At 43.6% G+C, this 20,110-nt stretch overlaps 1 protein-coding gene across 1 annotated transcript in view; it reads right to left on the reverse strand.

Moving 5' to 3' along the window:
- Positions 1 to 20,110, reverse strand: part of LOC149436681 (uncharacterized) — a 69,807-nt gene that overhangs the window by 16,612 nt on the left and 33,085 nt on the right. Inside the window, exons 6-8 of the mRNA XM_089661605.1 lie at positions 13,589 to 13,616; positions 13,027 to 13,061; positions 5,581 to 5,627 (exon numbers count right to left, since the gene is read on the reverse strand). Of these exons, the coding sequence (XP_089517731.1) occupies positions 5,581 to 5,627; positions 13,027 to 13,061; positions 13,589 to 13,616 (110 nt within the window). The remainder of the gene's footprint in view (positions 1 to 5,580; positions 5,628 to 13,026; positions 13,062 to 13,588; positions 13,617 to 20,110) is intronic.

A 20,110-nucleotide genomic window follows, 5' to 3' on the forward strand; every position in this document is an offset into this window, starting at 1 on the left:
TGCCTCTGTTGAATGACTGGAGGCAAATGGAGAATTCTAAAATGGCCACCATTTATAGCTCGACCATTACACAGTGCTGGCTGGCTGGCTGCTGATTGGCTAATGCGATCACATGTCATGAATGAATGCATTATGGGTCAGCGCGCCTTGTCTGCGCGCCTTCCCAGACATCCCCGCTCCGTCGCCGCACATGTCGCCGCCATTTTAGGAAAAATTTTCCTAATATTCGAAACGAATTCCACTTCGCCAAGTTCGATTCGCTCATCTCTAGTGAAGTCATGTGAAATTTTAGTAGTAAAGCATTAATTCATGTCTCAGCTGTCAAAGGGGTTCCCCGCTAACAACTGAAGGTAAAAAGAATTGCCGGCATTGCCCGACAATTAAAATGTTTAGGAAACGGCGTGGGGTCCCCCCTCCCATCCATACTAAGCCCTTCGGGTCTGGTATGGGTTTTGAGGGGAACCCACATGCCAAAATTAAAAAAAAAATAATGGCGTGGGTGTCCCCCCTAAATCCATACCAGAGCTGTATCTGAGCATGCAGCCCAGCAGGTCAGGAAAGGAGGGGGGGTAACGAGCGAGCACGCCCATATCCTGAACCATACCAGCCTACATGTCCTCAACATGGTGGGTTCTTGCCCCCCCCCCAAAGCACCTTGTCCCCATGTTGATGGGGACAAGGGCCTCTTCCCTACAACTGTGGCCTGTGGTTGTGGGGGTCTATGGGTGGGTGGCTTATCGGAATCTGGAGGCCCCCTTTAACCCAGATATCACCCCCCACATGTGAATGAGTATGCGGTACATGGTGCCGCTACCCATTCACAAAAAAAAGTGTAGTATACAAAAAAGACAGGAGACAGTCTTTGACAAGTCCTTTATTAAAAATAAAAAAAATGCCCCCCGAAGTAGATCCAATGTTAATTACGATGCCCGCCGTCGCCACTACTCAAAAAAAGAGAATAAAAAAATGCTGGCTCCACCATCTGACAGCTGCACCCCTGATGACAGTTCTTAAATACTGTCATAATGTCACAAGAGGGCGGGGTTCACCCCGCCCCCTTGTGTTGTCATCACCCACTGTGATTGGCCAAATCATTGCACCTGATCTGTGGTCAGATGTGTTGCTTTGACCAATCACAATGCAGGGCGCAGTGCATTGTGGGCTGTGGCAGGCAAACAGCCTGCCGAATGCCCGTCCCTCTCGTGTGTTCGCCGAACACACGAACGGCCCATGTTCGAGTCGAACTTGGGTTCAACTCGAACATGTAGCCCATCCCTATTTAGGACAGGCCATTCATTTCACAGAGCTGCCCTATGCTCAAAAATGCACAAAAACAATTTACACAACAAAGTTTATTATGAGACCCCTAATACGAGAGAACACCAGTGGTTAGTTGCTCTCAGGCCTTTTCTGGTTGGAACTCCGAAGGAAGCCTTATGAACAGCACAGCCAGGCATGTAGGAGGGGGAGGAGTCGGTGTTCCGAGTCATTGGGCTTGATTTACAAATAAGGTCACTTCAAGACTGGAATGCTGGAGTTATGGCTGCCGCTAGACACCGTAAGCCCGGTATTAAAATTTCACAGCAACCACTGCGGTTTCTAATAAAAGTGAGGAGCAATAAAAAAAAGATAGCGTAGGGCAGACATTGAAGATGGTAGACAGTCAGGAAAGGGTTAAGTCTAGGATGACAGGGTTTCAAATACACAGGCTTATGTCAGAGATTGGGTCCAAACCTGGGCCTTCTGCGTTGAGTGGCAATGTTTCTTCTTGTTGAGCCACCTGGAATGCTGGACAGCTACCTTGACAATTATTTGGATGATTCTACCTTGACCTTGTTTGTCATGAACCGTGAACCCCTTGCTCTTCCCATGAACTTCCTGATATAAGCCATGTCTCTGCACTTCCTGTTTGCCAGATTCTTGTGCTCTCCAGCCAGTATCGTGCTCCTTGTTATCTCTGTTATTATCCATATTTTGCTATCGCTCGTTATTGACCCTTGGCTTGTTCTTGACTATGCTTCTGCCTTATCCCAACCTGTGACTACTCATTACCAACCTTGGCTTGTTTACTGACCATGCGTCTGTTTGATCCTTACCTGCTTATACGCTATTGGACCTCCGCTTGCTCACCTCCTGGTGGGGTGATCCTGAGGACTGAGACCTGGTGCTAACACGCAGCCAAATCCATCTCCACCATCAGGAGCTCTGGTGAACACTGGTTGGTACTTAGACTCCCCACCTCAGGTGATCCCACTCCTCCGCCATGGTGACCTGCCTGTGTACCTATCCTGCTGGTTTCAGGTGAGCCTTTCCACTGCTATAGCAACTGGTCTTCGAGCCTGACCTCTGATTGTGACAGCTTACTTGATTGGTAGTAGAATGTGGACTGGCTGGGGCCTTGGGCACCCTAGGGAGTTGTAGGGTCACGAGGTCTTCAGTGTAGAGTGGCGAATGGAGGAAGAAACTTCCTACCCTCCCTCCCTGTGGTTTTTTTCTGGGACATTCTGGTTTTGATGTATGTCATGACAGCTGGATAGTTGTTGGTCTTTGGAGTAGGGTTGCCACCTCATCCCTTTATAAACACAGATTCATCACACAGATTGTGAGAATATTTTAATGCAGATCAGGCACTAAGTGAGTTTAATTACCACCTTAATCAGCCCCAGAACCCGTGTCATTAATATGTGTTTGGGTTTAAAGGGATGAGGTAGCAACCCTACTTTGGAGGCGGGAAAAATTTTAAGCAAAATGAGAATGGTTGGAACCCTTTGGTGGTATGGTGTCCTTGGGTGCATTGCTGTTAATGAAGGTTTATCTGGAAGGTGGAGGTAACGCACTGCGGATTATGTGTTTTGTCTCCGTGCCGGTGTGTTGAGGCTGGAGGCATATTATAGTTAAGGTTCCGCAGGAGATAACTCTGTGTTTTTGTACCTTCTAAGGCCAACAGGCTTTTTTCTTTTTTTTAATTGTTATCGGTTTCTGTTTTAACCACTTCCTGCCTGGCTAATAGTAAAATGATGGCCGGATGAGCTGGATTGTGCCTTGCCTGTGCCCGCAGGGCCACGCTGTGGCGAGATCTGTCACTGGCTGTGTACCTCGGACACGGCCGAAGACAGATCTGTGTATCGGCCCCGTTGCCAGTACCATATGACCTGCTGTGACCAATCACAGCAGGTCACATGACAGTTGGAAACAATGGATGGCTTCCTTTCATGCCATCCATTGTATACAAGTGTGTCTAGCTATGAATGGTCACAGCGATCACATGCACAGGCTGGGCCAATCACAGCCCATCTGTGTCATGTGTCATTCAGTTAAATGCTTGCTTATAGCAAAGAAATTATTTGCTATAAGCAATCAAATTGTGTAAAAAAAAAACAAAAAAAAAACTGATCACTTCCCCAAAGTAGTACAATGTTCCTGTGGTAACATTATACTACTTTGGTCATAGTGAAATATGAAAAAAAATCGAAAAAAAGAGAAAAAAATGTAATAAAAAAATAAAATAAAAATTGAAAAAAAAATATCATTTTTTTTTTCGTACTGTCACCAGTCAGTGTCCCTGATCACCGCCATGCCAGTTATATGATGATGCTGTACTGCACTGGTGACAGTATGTAAAAAAAAAAAAGTGTGAAAATAATTTTTTTAATTTCTGCATTTTCCAAAAAATTATGACAAAAAAAGTCTTCTTCAAAAAATCGCCATGCCTATTATAAATTACGTCGGACTGTCTACTTTACAATAAGGGGTAATTTGGGGGATATCTGTACTGTTCTGACATTTGGAGGATATCTGTACTGTTCTGACATTTGGGGGATATCTGTACTGTTCTGACATTTGGGGGATATCTGTACTGTCCTGACATTTGGGGGATATCTGTACTGTCCTGACATTTGGGGGATATCTGTACTGTTCTGACATTTGGAGGATATCTGTACTGTCCTGACATTTGGGGGATATCTGTCCTGTTCTGACATTTGGGGGATATCTGTACTGTTCTGACATTTGGGGGATATCTGTACTGTCCTGACATTTGGGGGATATCTGTCCTGTTCTGACATTTGGGGGATATCTGTACTGTCCTGACATTTGGGGGATATCTGTACTATCCTGACATTTGGGGGATATCTGTACTGTCCTGACATTTGGGGGATATCTGTACTGTTCTGACATTTGGAGGATATCTGTACTGTCCTGACATTTGGAGGATATCTGTACTGTTCTGACATTTGGAGGATATCTGTACTGTCCTGACATTTGGGGGATATCTGTACTGTTCTGACATTTGGGAGATATCTGTACTGTTCTGACATTTGGGGGATATCTGTACTGTTCTGACATTTGGGGGGATATCTGTACTGTCCTGACATTTGGGGGATATCTGTACCGTCCTGACATTTGGGGGGCATCTGTACTGTTCTGACATTTGGGGGTTATCTGTACCATTCTGACATTTGGGGGATATCTGTACTGTTCTGACATTTGGGGGATATCTGTCTTGTCCTGACATTTGGGGGATATCTGTACTCTTCTGACATTTGGGGGATATCTGTACTCTTCTGACATTTTTGGGCCTCAAAAATTTAGATTGGCCGTCAGTACTTCAGGATTGATCAATTTTCAGATATATCCCATAGTTTGTGAACTCTATAACTTTCCTACAGTCTAAAAAATAAACACTGATTTGGGTTATTTTCACCAAAGAAACGAAGTAAAATACATCTTGTCCTAAATTTATGAAAAACAATTATTTATTTGCAAACTTTTATAATAGAAACAAAGAAAAACAAGGTTTTTTTAAAAAATTTTGGTCTTTTTTTTGTTAATTTAGCAAAAAATAAAATCCCCAGTGGTGATTAAAAACCACCAAAAGAAAGCTCTAGTTGTGTGAACAAAATTATAAATATTTAGCTTGGGTACAGGGAAGAATAGTGCCCCATTATTGGTGTCATGGGGAGGAATAGTGCTCCATCATTGGTATCAGTGGGAGGAATAGTGCCCCATCATTGTTATCAGTGGGAGGAATCATGCCCCATCACTGGTGTCAGTGGGAGGAATAGTGCCTCATCATTGGTGTCAGAGGGAGGAATAGTGCCCCATCATTGGTATCAGTGTGAGGAATAGTGCCCCATTTGTTGGTGTCAGTGGGAGGAATAATGCCCCATTATTGGTATCAGTGGGAGGAATAGTGCCCCATTTGTTGGTGTCAGTGGGAGGAATAATGCCCCATTATTGGTGACAGTGGGAGGAATAATGTCTTGTATCAGTGGGAGGAACAGTGCCCCAAGGGCCAAATAAAGGCAAGCAAAGGGCCGCATCTGGCCCCTGGGTGGCAGTTTGGAGACCACTGCTCTAAACAATAGTCAGAGCAGGAGGAGTTGGATTGAACCATAAGGGTAGATCCACCAACACCATCCTAATCATTTCAGAAGAATCCTGGACCATTTAGGCTTTTCAGAAGGCAGAGACAATATCTAAACACAAGTTGCCTATATTGTACAACACACACTGTATATTATATAATCAATAAACATGTATTTCGATCTTTTGTCCTTTCCGACCATTACAGGTACTCACCTTTGAGCTTGTCTCACAACGTTCTGTCCCGCTACTCGTCCCATTACCTGAAAATCAATGAAGAATTTAAAGAAGTGTCGTCAGTCCATGGCAAATGTATTTCGTTATTACTGAGGATTCAGGTATGAAATACTTATTGTTGTATTGTTAAGAACTAATTATAAAACCCAAATGAGCTTTCAGTTAAAATCAGCTAAATACATTTCAGGTGCATCAAAACAACAAAGGTGAAATGTCTGACAGTTTCTTTTCTTTGGAAAGCAGCCACAGCTTGAGTAGAAAATCTTTGGTCCTCCCAACATGGTGTAGAGAAGGACCCTTCCTCTACATGTGTCCCAATGCAGAGGTCAGACCATCGCCCCCCGCTAAACCGGAGCTTGAGATCTCTAATCAATAAAGCTCATGCTCTCTGCTGATTGGAGGGCTCTAGCTCTGATACAACAGGAAGCATGCTGAACCTCTGCAGAGAGACCACTGCTTTCACACAGAGCAAGGGTTCTGCTATATCTGCTATATCTGCTGTATATCTGCTATAGGGCGGCGGGAAAGTTGTTAACCCCTTCCTGCCCAATACCATTAGTACAGTGTCAGTGATTTTTATTAGCACTGATCACTGTATTGGTGTCACTGGTGATGACACCAAGTCAGTTCCCCCCCCCCCCCCAGTGTCAGATAATAGCAGTGTGTTGAAAAAAGTGAATAAAGCTCAAAATCTTTCTAATAGCTTTTATTTCCATCCACACAAATGCATTGGGAACACGACACATTCTATTCCAAATCAAAACATGAAGAAAAATACATCAAATTTGTGTTGTTCCTCTAAAAAAATTGAAGAAAAGTGAATATTAGACGGTTCAATAAAATCGCAGTGTTTGTATTCTTCTTTACAAACTCAAACATTCACTATATAAACTGAGAAATGTTTGAAGATTTTGCTTTCCTTTGAATGACTTCATGAATATTTGGTTGTAGTCGCACTGTTTCTGAGAACTGCTGTACATCTGTGTTGCATGGAGTCACCCAACTTCTGGCCCCTGTGATCAGGTATTCCAGCCCAGGATGATTGGACCACATTCCACAGTTCTTCTCTATTTCTTAGTTTTGCCTCAGAAATGGCATTTTTGATGTCACCCCACAAGTTTTCTATTGGATGAAGATCCGGGGATTGGGCTGGCCACTCCATAACGTCAATCTTGTTGGTCTGGAACCAAGATGTTGCACGTTTACTGGTGTGTTTGGGGTCGTTGTCTTGTTGGAACACCCATTTCAAGGGCATTTCCTCTTCAGCATAAGGCAGCATGACCTCTTCAAGTATTCTGATGTATTCAAACTGATCCATGATCCCTGGTATGCGATAAATAGGCCCAACACCGTAGTATGAAAAACATCCCCATATCATGATGCTTGCACCACCATGCTTCACTGTCTTCACAGTGTACTGTGGCTTGAATTCAGTGTTTGGGGGTCGTCTGACAAACTGTCTCCGCCCACTAGACCCAAAAAGAACAATCTTACTTTCATCAGTCCACAAAATGTTGCGCCATTTCTCTTTAGGCCAGTCAATGTGCTCTTTGGCAGATTGTAACCTCTTCAGCACACGTCTTTTTTCCAACAGTGGGACTTTGCGGGGACTTCTTGCAGATAGCTTGGCTTCACATAGACGTCTTCTAATTGTAACAGTCCTCAAAGGGAACGTCACACCTTCTTTCATCTTCCTGGAGCTGATTGTTGGCTGAGTCCTTGCCATTTTGGCTATTCTTCTATCCATTCCAATGGTAGTTTTTCGCTTTCTTCCACGTCTTTCAGGTTTTGATTGCCATTTTAAAGCATTTGCAATCATTTTAGCTGAGCAGCCGATCATTTTCTGCACTTCTTTATATGTTTTCCCCTCTCCAATCAACTTTTTAATCAAGGTACGCTGTTCTTCTGAACAATGTCTGGAACGACCCATTTTCCTCAGAATTTCAGAGAGAAATGCACTGTAACCGGCATGTCCAACATTTGCTGCCTTCCTTCCTTAACCGTTTCAATACATGCAATTTCACACCTTCCTGCCCAGGCCATTTTTCAGGTTTCAGCGCTCTCACACTTTGAATGACAATTGCGCGGTCATACAACATTGTACCCAAACTAAAATTTTATCATTTTCTTCACACAACTAGAGCTTTCTTTTGGTGGTATTTAATCACCACTGGGGTTTTTATTTTTTTCTAAATTAACAAAAAAAGACCAAAAATTTTGAAAAAAAAACACATTTTTCTTTGTTTCTGTTATAACAGTTTACAAATAAATAATTGTTCTTCATAAATTTAGGCCGAGATGTATTCTGCTACATGTCTTTGGTGAAAATAACCCAAATTAGGATGTATTTTTTAGTTTGTAGGAAAGTTATAGAGTTCACAAACTATGGTATAGATCTGAATATTGATCAATCCTGAAGTACTGGCGGCCAATCTAATTTCTTGAGGTCCAAGAATGTCAGGACAGTACAGATATCCCCCAAATGACCCCTTATTGCAGAGTAGACAGTCCGACGTACTTCATAAGAGGAATGGCGAGTTTTTTGAAGTTGTATTTTTTTGTCATAATTTTTCGGAAAATTAAAAAATTAAAAAAATTATTTTCACTATTTTTTTTTTTACATACTGTCACCAGTGCAGTACAGCGTCATCATATAACTGGCATGGCGGTGAACAGGGACACTGACTGGTGACAGTATGAAAAAAATATATATATTTTTTTTTTCATTTTTTTTTATTTTTTTATTATATTTAATTTTTTATTACATTTTTTTTTTTTTTTTAAGATTTTTTTTTCATATTTTACTATGACCAAAGTAGTACAATGTTACCATAGTACCATTGTACTACTTTGGGGAAGTGATCAGTATTTTTTTTTTTTTTTTTACACAATTTGCTTATAGCAAAGAATGACTTTGCTATAAGCAAGCATTTGCCTGAATGAAATCGATTCATTCAGCTTTTTTTTTTTTTTTTGTGCTTAGCTGTGATTTGGTCACAGCTAATCACATGACATGTGCATGTGATTAGCTGTGACCATTCACAGCTAGGCACTAGTATACAATGGATGGCATCATGAATGAAGCCATCCATTGTATACAACTGTCATGTGACCTGCTGTGATTGGTCACAGCAGGTCACATGGTACCAGCAACGGGAGCCGGTACTCGGATCTGTCATCGGCCGTGTCCCAGATCGCACTGCTGCGCCGCTCTGCATTAGCGCAAACGGCGCATGTGCGGGAGCACGCCAAATGGTGTGTACCCGGAACGGAGAGGCACATCTGAAGCCGCCAAACGGCCATTGGCCGGGCGGCTAATGGTTAAATAAGGGCAATAATTGCCACCTGTTTTTCAGAGAATGAATGACCTCACTAATAGAACTCCACACTGCTATTATTTTGAACATGTCCCTTTCAATGAGTGATTCAATGACACAGAATCAGCAGCATGCATGTCATGACTGTTGGGTCTGTTGGATTTCTATTACTCTACTACACCTGCTAGGAAATTATTTGCCATGTAGAGATATCATTTCTACCAAAAACAGTGATTGATCCGGTTAGTGATGTCTGACTGCTATTATTTTGAACACAACTATATGTGTAATTTCTGAATGCTGCAATAAAGTCCCACTGGGGGGGTCATCTGGTACAATTTACAGGTATGGGTTTATTTTTTTTTTTTTTAGCACAGACATGGAGCAGAATACATTTTGGCCTAAATTTATGACGAAATGTCTTTTTTTTTTTTTTTTTTACTGGATATGTTCAAAAACAAAAAGTCAAAAATATTGTTTTTTTTCCCTCAAAATTGTCGGTCTTCTTTTTTTTTTTTTCTTTATAGCACAAGTGGTTAAAGCATCTTTGGTGTTTTGTGTCTGACTTTTTGAAGTATCTTTTTGAGGTATTTTCAGGTATTGCTTTTTCTTATTAAGTTAAATCTGTAACAGTCCAATAAATGTAGCGCTTACAGGGGTTGGACAAAAATATGGAAACACTAGATGATTTGCAGGTGTGAAAGTGACAGCATATTTCACTTTGAAAGCGGAAGTGACCATGACCCATTTTTGGTGGACTTGCCCTCAAGGTATGCAGACTATGGATTATGGTCTATGTCCTTCTACGCACAGATATTAAGCGTAACCCATATGAGGCGCTATTTTTTAAACCATTAGCAGGCCTACTCCGCCCTGAGCGACAGTTAGCATCGCATCTATTTATGACTACTAAATTGAAGATCGCGAGAGCTCGGAAAACCCCTCCTCTTAGCTTCAAAGCCAACGGATGAAGTTTATAATGGTTAATGAGAAGCTAGCGGCTATGCTGTTGGACACCCACACAAAGTTTCTGCAGGTCTGGCATCCTTGGATTGATGTGGCTCAACCGTCTAGATTTGACCAGACCCTCCTGTCGATGTAAGACTCTCCTGACATGATCCCCTGGAGCCCTTTTTTTGTCTTTACTATTCTTGCTTCTCCCTTCACTGCATTTTTTCTTTTCTCTTGTTTTTGTCAGTTACATGCGCTGATTGTGATACCCCTAGAGAATTTTGCCTGTAATGTTTTATACACCTGTTGGACTTTCTCGAGAGTCCTTGGTGTAGAGTTCCGATGGGCGTCCAGTGAGACTCCATGTTCAGCCTTTCCTATCATCTGTATGCAGCTTTGGTGACTATCCTTGGCCTTTGCCCACCAGCTCATTGGTCACTACTTGTTTGCTGTTAACGCAATTTATAAGGTTTCATTCCATCTTTTTATATATTGTGTTTCTGTACTCCGTTTCTCTCCGTGTTGATACTTCAATGCGTTTGTTATGTCCTTCATCAACAGAATTGTACACCTTATTTTTTTGTGTCAATGAACTTGCTTTGGACTGTTTCTTTGTTGTTGTGCTGTCTATAATAAAATTCATTGTAAAAGAAAGTGGAAGTGATGCAACAGTCTTTTGCTTCTGCTGTGTGATGAGACACCTAGTTAACAGGTGGGAAGTTCACTTTCGTCATTAACTGGGAGCGCTGCTAGTAATATGGAGTCATGTCAGAGCTTACTGAGCTTCAGAGGGCAAACTGTTGGTGCCGCTTAGCTGGTGCCTCTGTGGCTGAAGTTGACAATTTATTTGCCGCGTCGCGATGTACAATATCAAAGGTTATGACGGCGTATACAGTTTCTGGGAAAACGTCATCTGATATGCCTATGTGTGGTTGACATGGTCAACTGACTGAAAGAGACAAAAGGACATTGTGCAGGATTGTGACCCACAATAAGATAAACAACTGCTGAAAAAGTGGCTGCAAGGCTCAATCTCAGTCTTCCAAAGCCAAGTTCACAAAAACTGCGCGGAGGGAACTCCATAAGCAAAATATTCATGGAAGAGCTGCAATTGCCAAACCACTAGTGACCGATATTAATGGTCAGAAGAGGAGAGAGTGGTGCAACATCCATAAACCATGGACTATCCATCAATGGAAAACTGTAATATGGTCCGATTAATCGAGCTCCACATTTTTCCCAACCACCGGATGTGGTGAACACCATTCCAAGCTTACAAACAGGACTGTCCTGAGCCACTGGTACAGCATGGTGGCGGAGCAATCATGGTGTGGACAGCCATATCTTTGTATTCTGCAGATCTCATCATCATCTTGAAAGGTAGAGTCAGTGCCAGTGACTATTTACAAATTTTGGCCAACCATGTGCACTCCATGGTGTAGACCAGCAATGGACAAACTACGGCCCGCGGGCCGTATACGGCCCGGCGAACCTTTTAATCCGGCCCGCGGAGCTAGGCTCCCGCTAGGCTCCTCTCACAGTCCGCCCTGAAGACCGGTGTAGCATGAAAATCTGTCTCCTATGAGGATCTGTCCCCCTCGACGTATCTGCGCATGTGCCGGAGATCGCCGATCGGCTGCTAATGCCTGAAACTGGCACATGTGCAGATACGTCGAGGGGGACAGATCCTCATAGGAGACAGATTTTCATGCTACACCGGAACGGCGCGGGAACACTGCGAGAGGAACGCGCGGAGCAAAGGTAAGTGAATTGACACAGGGGGGACTTAATATGGGGGATGAATTAATATGGGGAATGAATTACTATATGGGGGATGAATTACTATGGGGGATGAATTACTATATGGGGGATGAATTACTATATGGGGGATGAATTACTATGGGGGATGAATTACTATGGGGGATGAATTACTATATAAGGGATGAATTACTATATGGGGGATTAATTACTATGCTTACTATGGGGGAATATTACTATACTTACTATGGATGACACATACACATCATTCATCTACTCTTGGTCCGGCCTCCGGGTCCAATATATGAACCCATTGCGGCCCTCAAGTCAAAAAGTTTGCCCACCCCTGGTGTAGACACTGTTTCCCAAAGACAGACCCATTTACCAAGACGGTAATTCTCAGACTCACACAGTTGCTGTTGTCAAATTGTGGTTTGACAAGCATGCAGACAGTCTCACACCTTCCCTCAGCTCCACGGTCACCAAACCTCAATATTATAGAGCCACTGTGGCCAGTTTTGGATAACAGTGTTCAGGCTCCTTTTCCGCCTCCAGCATCTCTGCGAGAAATGGAGCAATTTTTGCATTAGGAGTTGTATCAGATTCCATTATTCACCATCCAAGATTTATGTTTGTCAATTCCCAGGAGATTTCAGGCCATCTTGGAGGCCAAAGGCTTTAGGTAACGATTTTTTTTTTTTACCTGGTGTTTCCATAATTTTGTCTAACCCGTGGTGCTTTTGGCGTGTGATATTTTAGTCCTGACTATAATTAACCCCTTCACGCCAACGCCTCCCGGCCCTTTAACCCTTTGAGGACCGTAAGGTTTTGGAACGCCAAAAGAATCAATTTTTTTGTTTTTAAAGTTCGTACACTTCAGTTGCTGTAACTAAGCCATTTCATGAAATAATTGGCAAAAAGCTAGATCCATTTGTTGTTTGTTGATAAGAACTAATATTTTGACTCAAACCAAAAAAAAAAAAGAGTTTTAAGTTCTTAATCAGATGATACACGCAATTACAAACATGGGACAAATACGTCCCTTGGTCCTCAAAGGGTTAAGGGTTTCAGAAGCCGGGAGGCGGGGCGGGGTTTAGGGTCATGTGACCGCCGTGACATGCTGTTACGGCAGTCACATGATCGGGAAAGGGCCTGATCAAAAGAGGAGATCGGGACCTTTCCATGAGTACCGGACATGTGTGCTGGGAGCGCGCAGGGCGCGCGCTCTCAGCACATATGTTCTCTTTTAATAGAAAATGTGCGGCCGCTTGGCGTCTAGGTCCAGACACCGGGAGGCCGCACATTTGCGTTCGGCTGACATGAAGAGGTTTAAAAAAAAAAAAATGTATCCATTCCCTTTGGGTAAGCAAATGTATCACAGATATTCAGGATATCTTACCTGGAGCTTGGACGGTGTTCATCTGCTGTTCAGAACTGCAAAAAAATGAGTATGTTAGACAATGGACAATTGTTGTACAATGTTTTCTTTGTAGGCGAAAGGAGCATTTAAGGAGAAAAATGAAAACTATGAACATTTTCCAGAACACAATCCAGCAAACCGACCTAACAATCAGTTCAATATTGGAAAGCAATATCTAAATAGCTTTAGAGGACATAGTAGATGTTTTACTCTGCGGTCTAATCCATTTTTGTTTCCTTTAAAACAGATTAAAAAATATTATTTTGGACTCCCCAGATGGGGCAGCTCCGATGTATTTTTGCTCCTATCCTCCCCCTGCTGACATCAGCACTGCAGGTATGATAGACACCAGTGCTGGTACTGTGACTCCAAACAAAGTATCTACAGAAATGTAGAATCTACACAACAACTTCCACTTTTAACTTACAATTTTCTATTTCAAGCCATAATTAATTTAAGAAACCTGGTCCAATAATGTGAGAGCAGAACAAGGGAGAATACATTGAAAATGAGTGTGAGGATTTGTGAATATGACACTTACATCTTTCCTTTCCTTTCACAGATAGCACCTGAAAGGAATAAACAGACAAAAATTACTTTTTAAAGTGTTACTAAACCCCAGACCCTGCATTCACTATATCCGGTCTCCCCGGACCCTGCGTTCACTATATCTGGTCTCCCCGGGCCCTGCGTTCACTATATCTGGTCTCCCCGGACCCTGCATTCACTATATCTGGTCTCCCCGGACCCTGCATTCACTATATCTGGTCTCCCCGGACCCTGCATTCACTATATCTGGTCTCCCCGGATCCTGCATTCACTATATCTGGTCTCCCCGGATCCTGCATTCACTATATCTGGTCTCCCCGGACCCTGCATTCACTATATACGGTCTTCCCGGACCCGGCATTCACTATATCTGGTCTCCCCGGACCCCGCATTCACTATATCTGCTCTCCCCGGACCCCGCATTCACTATATCTGCTCTCCCCGGACCCTGCATTCACTATATCAGGTCTCCCCGCACCCTGCATTCACTATATCTGGTCTCCCCGGACCCCGCATTCACTATATCAGGTCTCCCCGGACTCTGCGTTCACGATATCTGGTCTCCCCGGGCCCTGCGTTCACTATATCTGGTCTGCCCGGACCCCGCGTTCACTATATCTGGTCTCCCTGGACCCCGCATTCACTATATCTGGTCTCCCCGGACCCCGCATTCACTATATCAGGTCTCCCCGGACCCCGCATTCACTATATCAGGTCTCCCCGGACTCTGCGTTCACGATATCTGGTCTCCCCGGGCCCTGCGTTCACTATATCTGGTCTGCCCGGACCCCGCGTTCACTATATCTGGTCTCCCTGGACCCCGCATTCACTATATCTGGTCTCCCCGGACCCCGCATTCACTATATCAGGTCTCCCCGGACCCCGAATTCACTATATCAGGTCTCCCCGGACTCTGCGTTCACTATATCTGGTCTCCCTGGACCCCGCGTTCACTATATCTGGTCTCCCCGGGCCCTGCTTTCACTATATCCGCTCTCCCCGGACCCTGCGTTCACTATATCCGCTCTCCCCGGACCCTGCGTTCACTATATCCGTTCTCCCCGGACCCTGCATTCACTATATCCGTGTTCTCCCCGGACCCTGCGTTCACTATTTTCGTTCTCCCCGGACCCTGCGTTCACTATATCTGTTCTCCCCGGACCCTGCGTTCACTATATCTGTTCTCCCCGGACCCTGCGTTCACTATATCTGTTCTCCCCGGACCCTGCGTTCACTATATCCGTTCTCCCCGGACCCTGCATTCACTATATCCGGTCTCCCCGGTCCCTGCATTCACTATATCTGCTCTCCCCGGTCCCTGCATTCACTATATCCGGTCTCCCCGGACCCTGCATTCACTATATCTGCTCTCCCCGGACCCTGCATTCACTATATCCGGTCTCCCTGGACCTGGAATTCACTATATCCACTCTCCCCGGACCCTGCATTCACTATATCCGGTCTCCCCGGACCCTGCATTCACTATATCTGGTCTCCCCGGACCCTGAATTCACTATATCCGCTCTCCCCAGAAGATGAGGAATAGACTCCCTCAAGAGTTGGTTGTGGCCAGCTCAGTGGATTGCTTTAAAAAAGTCCTGGATTGTTTCTTGGATACACAGAATATAACTGGATATAACATTTATAGGTAAAGTTGATCCAGGGAATATACAATTTTCCGATTTTTCCCAGCAGAAGCAAATTGGATCACGCTTTGCTGTTTTTTTTTTTGCCTTCTTCTGGATCAACTGTGGGTGTAGAATTAGAACTTTTTTTTTTTAATGGTTGAAGTTGATGGAATTTTTTGTCTTTTCTCAGCCAGACTAACTATGTAACATGTTATGAAAGGTGAACTTATCCTTTACTTTTAAATAGCTCCCAACCACATCTTGCTGAATCTGCACTACAAGAATTACCCGCAGATGTGGCCTTGCTTATCCTAACTTTTTAAAATACTGTATATCTTGGCCTCCCAATTGGATGTATACAAGAGTGGTTGACTTCCTCCAGGGATAATATTATGCCCTCACTGCAAATTTATGGATGAAATTCCCTTCTACCAAACAAATTGAGATTTACAACTCCATTATCTATCAAAGTACTTCTCAGCATCTTCAATGCCTTTATATTTAGAGCCTATACCAGATTTAAGTTTCAATAAACGTGTTATTAAGTTCATAAACCAATATATCTTCACAGGAAGGACCTCACCCTTCGGACAGTACGATGCTTGTTAAATTGGTGACACTCTTCTGAGGCTCAGATTGATATATACAGCCAGCATGCCCACTTAAGTTTACTAAAATCTGGAGTTTGTGGCTGGAGCATATGGGAAGATGTGCCTTAGGCTAAAGAAGCATTGTGGTACCTTGTGGTAGCCATGTCTAATGTCAGGGAGGTTTAGTCCCAATACCACGGGTTTGATCAACGCTGCAACCCAGTTGGTTGGTGACTGCTTGTTGTTTTTTTTTAACATTGCCTCAAAAAAAAAAAAATTAAAACTGCAACACTGACAGAAGATAGTTTTTTTTAGAGTTCCCTTTGTTTCCTTCCTGGTAAAATGTTGTCAAAAGAACAGGAAGTGAGAGAAAATTTCTCTAATGGAGACCCACATAATAATAAAACCCTGACAGAGGTTATAAATCTCAACCCCGACCACTTAAAACTTAATAAAAAACGTCTTTGGCTTACGCTTCAATAAAATTCAAATAAAATCAGAAGGCTTGGAAACTGGAGGAAACTCTGATAGGAGGAGGTCTGGCAGACCCAAAACCACAACAGAATCAGAAGACAAGTTTCTGAGAGACAGATGGATCACAGGACAATAGCTTCAAGCACAGCTTAACATTGATCAAAGTAAGCAAAACTCAGTTTCAACCAGGGGCGGACTGACCATTTGGAAACTCGGGCACTGCCCGAGGGCCCGGGGTCAGTAGGGGGCCCCATGAGATGCCCCTGGTACCTTTTTTCATAGGCTTTTTTGAGTTTGGGCAAGGACACAGGGGCCCCATGATCCCCTATTGCCCGGGGGCACCATGAGTTGTCAGTCCGTCCCTGGTTTCAATTATGAAGAGAAGACTTTGAGCTGCAGGTTGGACAGGTCAAGTGACTGTAAGAAAGCCATTGCTTAGATGGTGCAAGAGGAAAAAGAGGTGTGCCTGGGCCATGAAGCACAGACAGTGGACTACTGAAGACTGGAAGAAGGTTTTATGGACCAATGAATCATAATTTTGAGATATTCAGTTCATAGCTCAGAATTTTTTTGACGCCGTTAAGTAGGTGACAGAACAGCTTTACCCAGTGTGTGACACCAACTGTCAAACCTATAGGAGGAAGCGTGATGGTCTGGGGCTCTTTTGCTGGATCTAGAGTCGGTGACTTGCAGAGTGAGTGACACCCTGAACCAAAACTACTACCAAAGCATTTTGTAGCCCCATGTAACACCCATACACCTAGTTGGTCAGGGGTTCATCCTACAGCAAAAAAATGATTCCAAACATACCTTGAGGTTGTGTCAGAAATACCTTAGAAGAAAACAACAAGATGGTAGGGTTCACATCATTATAATTCTCAACCACCACCATCCAAAACTTACATTGCCTCAAACCAAAAAATTTGAAACTGCAACACTGACAGAAGACAATTTTTTTAGAGTTCCCTTTGCTTCCTTCCTGGTAAAATGTTGTCACAAGAACAGGAAGTGAGGGAAATTTCTCTAATGGAGACCCACATAATAATAAAACCCTGGCAGAGGTTATACATCTCAACCCCCACCATCCAAAACTTAATAAAAACATTTTTGGCTTACTCTTCAATATTAGTCAAAGTCAAATAAAATCAAAAGGCTTGGAAACTGGAGGAAACTCTGATAGGAGGAGGTCTGGCAGACCCAAAGCCACAACAGAATCAGAAGACAAGTTTCTGAGAGACAGACGGCTCACAGGACAATAGCTTCAAGCACAGCTGTACACTGATCAAAGTAAGCAAAACTCAGTTTCAACCAGGGGCGGACTGACCATTTGGAAACTCGGGCACTGCCCGAGGGCCCGGGGTCAGTAGGGGGCCCCATGAGATGCCCCTTGTATCTTTTTCATAGGTTTTTTTGAGTTTGGGCAAGGACACAGGGGCCCCATGATCCCCCTATTGCCTGGGGGCCCCATGAGTTGTCTGTCCGCCCCTGGTTTCAACTATGAAGAGAAGACTTTGAGCTGCAGGTTGGACAGGTCAAGTGACTTTAAGAAAGCCATTGCTTAGATGGCAAAATAGGAAAAAGAGGTGTGCCTGGGCCATGAAGCACAGCCAGTGGACTACTGAAGACTGGAAGAAGGTTTTATGGACCAATGAATCATAATTTTGAGATATTCAGTTCATAGCTCTGAATTTTTTTGACACCGTTAAGTAGGTGACAGAACGGCTTTACCCAGTGTGTGACACCAACTGTCAAACCTATAGGAGGAAGAGTGATGGTCTGGGGCTCTTTAGCTGGATCTAGAGTCGGTGACTTACAGAGTGAGTGACACCCTGAACCAAAACTACTACCAAAGCATTTTGCAGCCATGCAACACCCATACACCTAGTTAGTCAGGGGTTAATCCTACAGCAAAATAATGATCCAAAACATACCTTCAGGTTGTGTCAGAAATGCCTTAGAAGAAAAGAACAAGATGGTAGGGTTCACATCATTCTACTTCTCAACCCCCACCATCCAAAACTTAATAAAAACATTTTTGGCTTACGCTTCAATAAAAGTCAAAGTCAAATAAAATCAGAAGGCTTGGAAACTGGAGGAAACTCTGATAGGAGGAGGTCTGGCAGACCCAAAGCCACAACAGAATCAGAAGACAAGTTTCTGAGAGACAGATGGATCACAGGACAATAGCTTCAAGCACAGCTTTACACTGATCAAAGTAAGCAAAACTCAGTTTCAACTATGAAGAGAAAACTTTGAGCTGCAGGTTGGACAGGTCAAGTGGCTGTAAGAAAGCCATTGCTTAGATGGTGCAATAGGAAAAAGAGGTGTGTCTGGGCCATGAAGCATAGCCAGCAGACTACTGAAGACTGGAAGAAGGTTTTATGGACCAATGAATCATAATTTTGAGATCTTCCGTTCATATCGCTGAGTTTTTTTGACGCTGTTAAGTAGGTGACAGGACGGCTTTCCCCAGTGCGTGACACCAACTGTCAAACATATAGGAGGAAGCGTGATGGTCTGGGGCTCTTTTGCTGGATCTAGAGTCGGTGACTTGCAGAGTGAGTGACACCCTGAACCAAAACTACTACCAAAGCATTTTGCAGCCCCATGCAACACCCACACACCTAGTTGGTCAGGGGTTCATCCTACAGCAAAAAAATGATTCAAAACATACCTTCAGGTTGTGTTACAAATGCCTTAGAAGAAAAGAACAAGACGGTAGGGTTCCCATCATTATACTTCTCAACCACCACCATCCAAATCTTAATAAAAACGTTTTTGGCTTACTCTTCAATAATAGTCAAAGTCAAATAAAATCAAAAGGCTTGGAAACTGGAGGAAACTCTGATAGGAGGAAGTCTGGCAGACCCAAAGCCACAACAGAATCAGAAGACAAGTTTCTGAGAGACAGATGGATCACAGGACAATAGCTTCAAGCACAGCTTAACACTGATCAAAGTAAGCAAAACTCAGTTTCAACCAGGGGCGGACTGACCATTTGGAAACTTGGGGTCAGTAGGGGGCCCCATGAGATTTCCCTGGTATCTTTTTCATAGGCTTTTTTGAGTTTGGGCAAGGACACAGGGGCCCCATGATCCCCTATTGCCCGGGGGCACCATGAGTTGTCAGTCCGCCCCTGGTTTCAACTATGAAGAGAAGACTTTGAGCTGCAGGTTGGACAGGCCAAGTGACTGTAAGAAAGCCATTGCTTAGATGGCAAAATAGGAAAAAGAGGTGTGCCTCGGCCATGAAGCATAGCCAGTGGACCACTGAAGACTGGAAGAAGGTTTTTTGGACCAATGAATATTAATTTTGAGATATTCAGTTCATAGCTCAGAATTTTTTTGACGCCGTTAAGTAGGTGACAGAACGGCTTTACCCAGTGTGTGACACCAACTGTCAAACCTATAGGAGGAAGTGTGATGGTCTGGGGCTCTTTTGCTGGATCTAGAGTCGGTGACTTACAGAGTGAGTGACACCCTGAACCAAACCTACTACCAAAGCATTTTGCAGCCATGCAAAACCCATACACCTAGTTGGTCAGGGTTTCATCCTACAGCAAAATAATGATCCAAAACATACCTTCAGGTTGTGTCAGAAATACTTTAGAAGAAAAGAACAAGACAGTAGGGTTCACATCATTCTACTTCTCAATCCCCACCATCCAAAACCTAATAAAATCGTTTTTGGCTTACTCTTCAATAAAAGTCAAAGTCAAACTCAAAAGGCTTGGAAACTGGACGAAACTCTGATAGGAGGAGGTCTGGCAGACCCAAAGCCACAACAGAATCAGAAGACACGTTTCTGAGAGACAGACGGATC

Source organism: Staurois parvus, unplaced genomic scaffold, assembly GCF_062004578.1.
Source record: "Staurois parvus isolate SC_StPar_1 unplaced genomic scaffold, SC_StPar_1.0 ptg001352l, whole genome shotgun sequence".
Taxonomy (NCBI): domain Eukaryota; kingdom Metazoa; phylum Chordata; class Amphibia; order Anura; family Ranidae; genus Staurois; species Staurois parvus.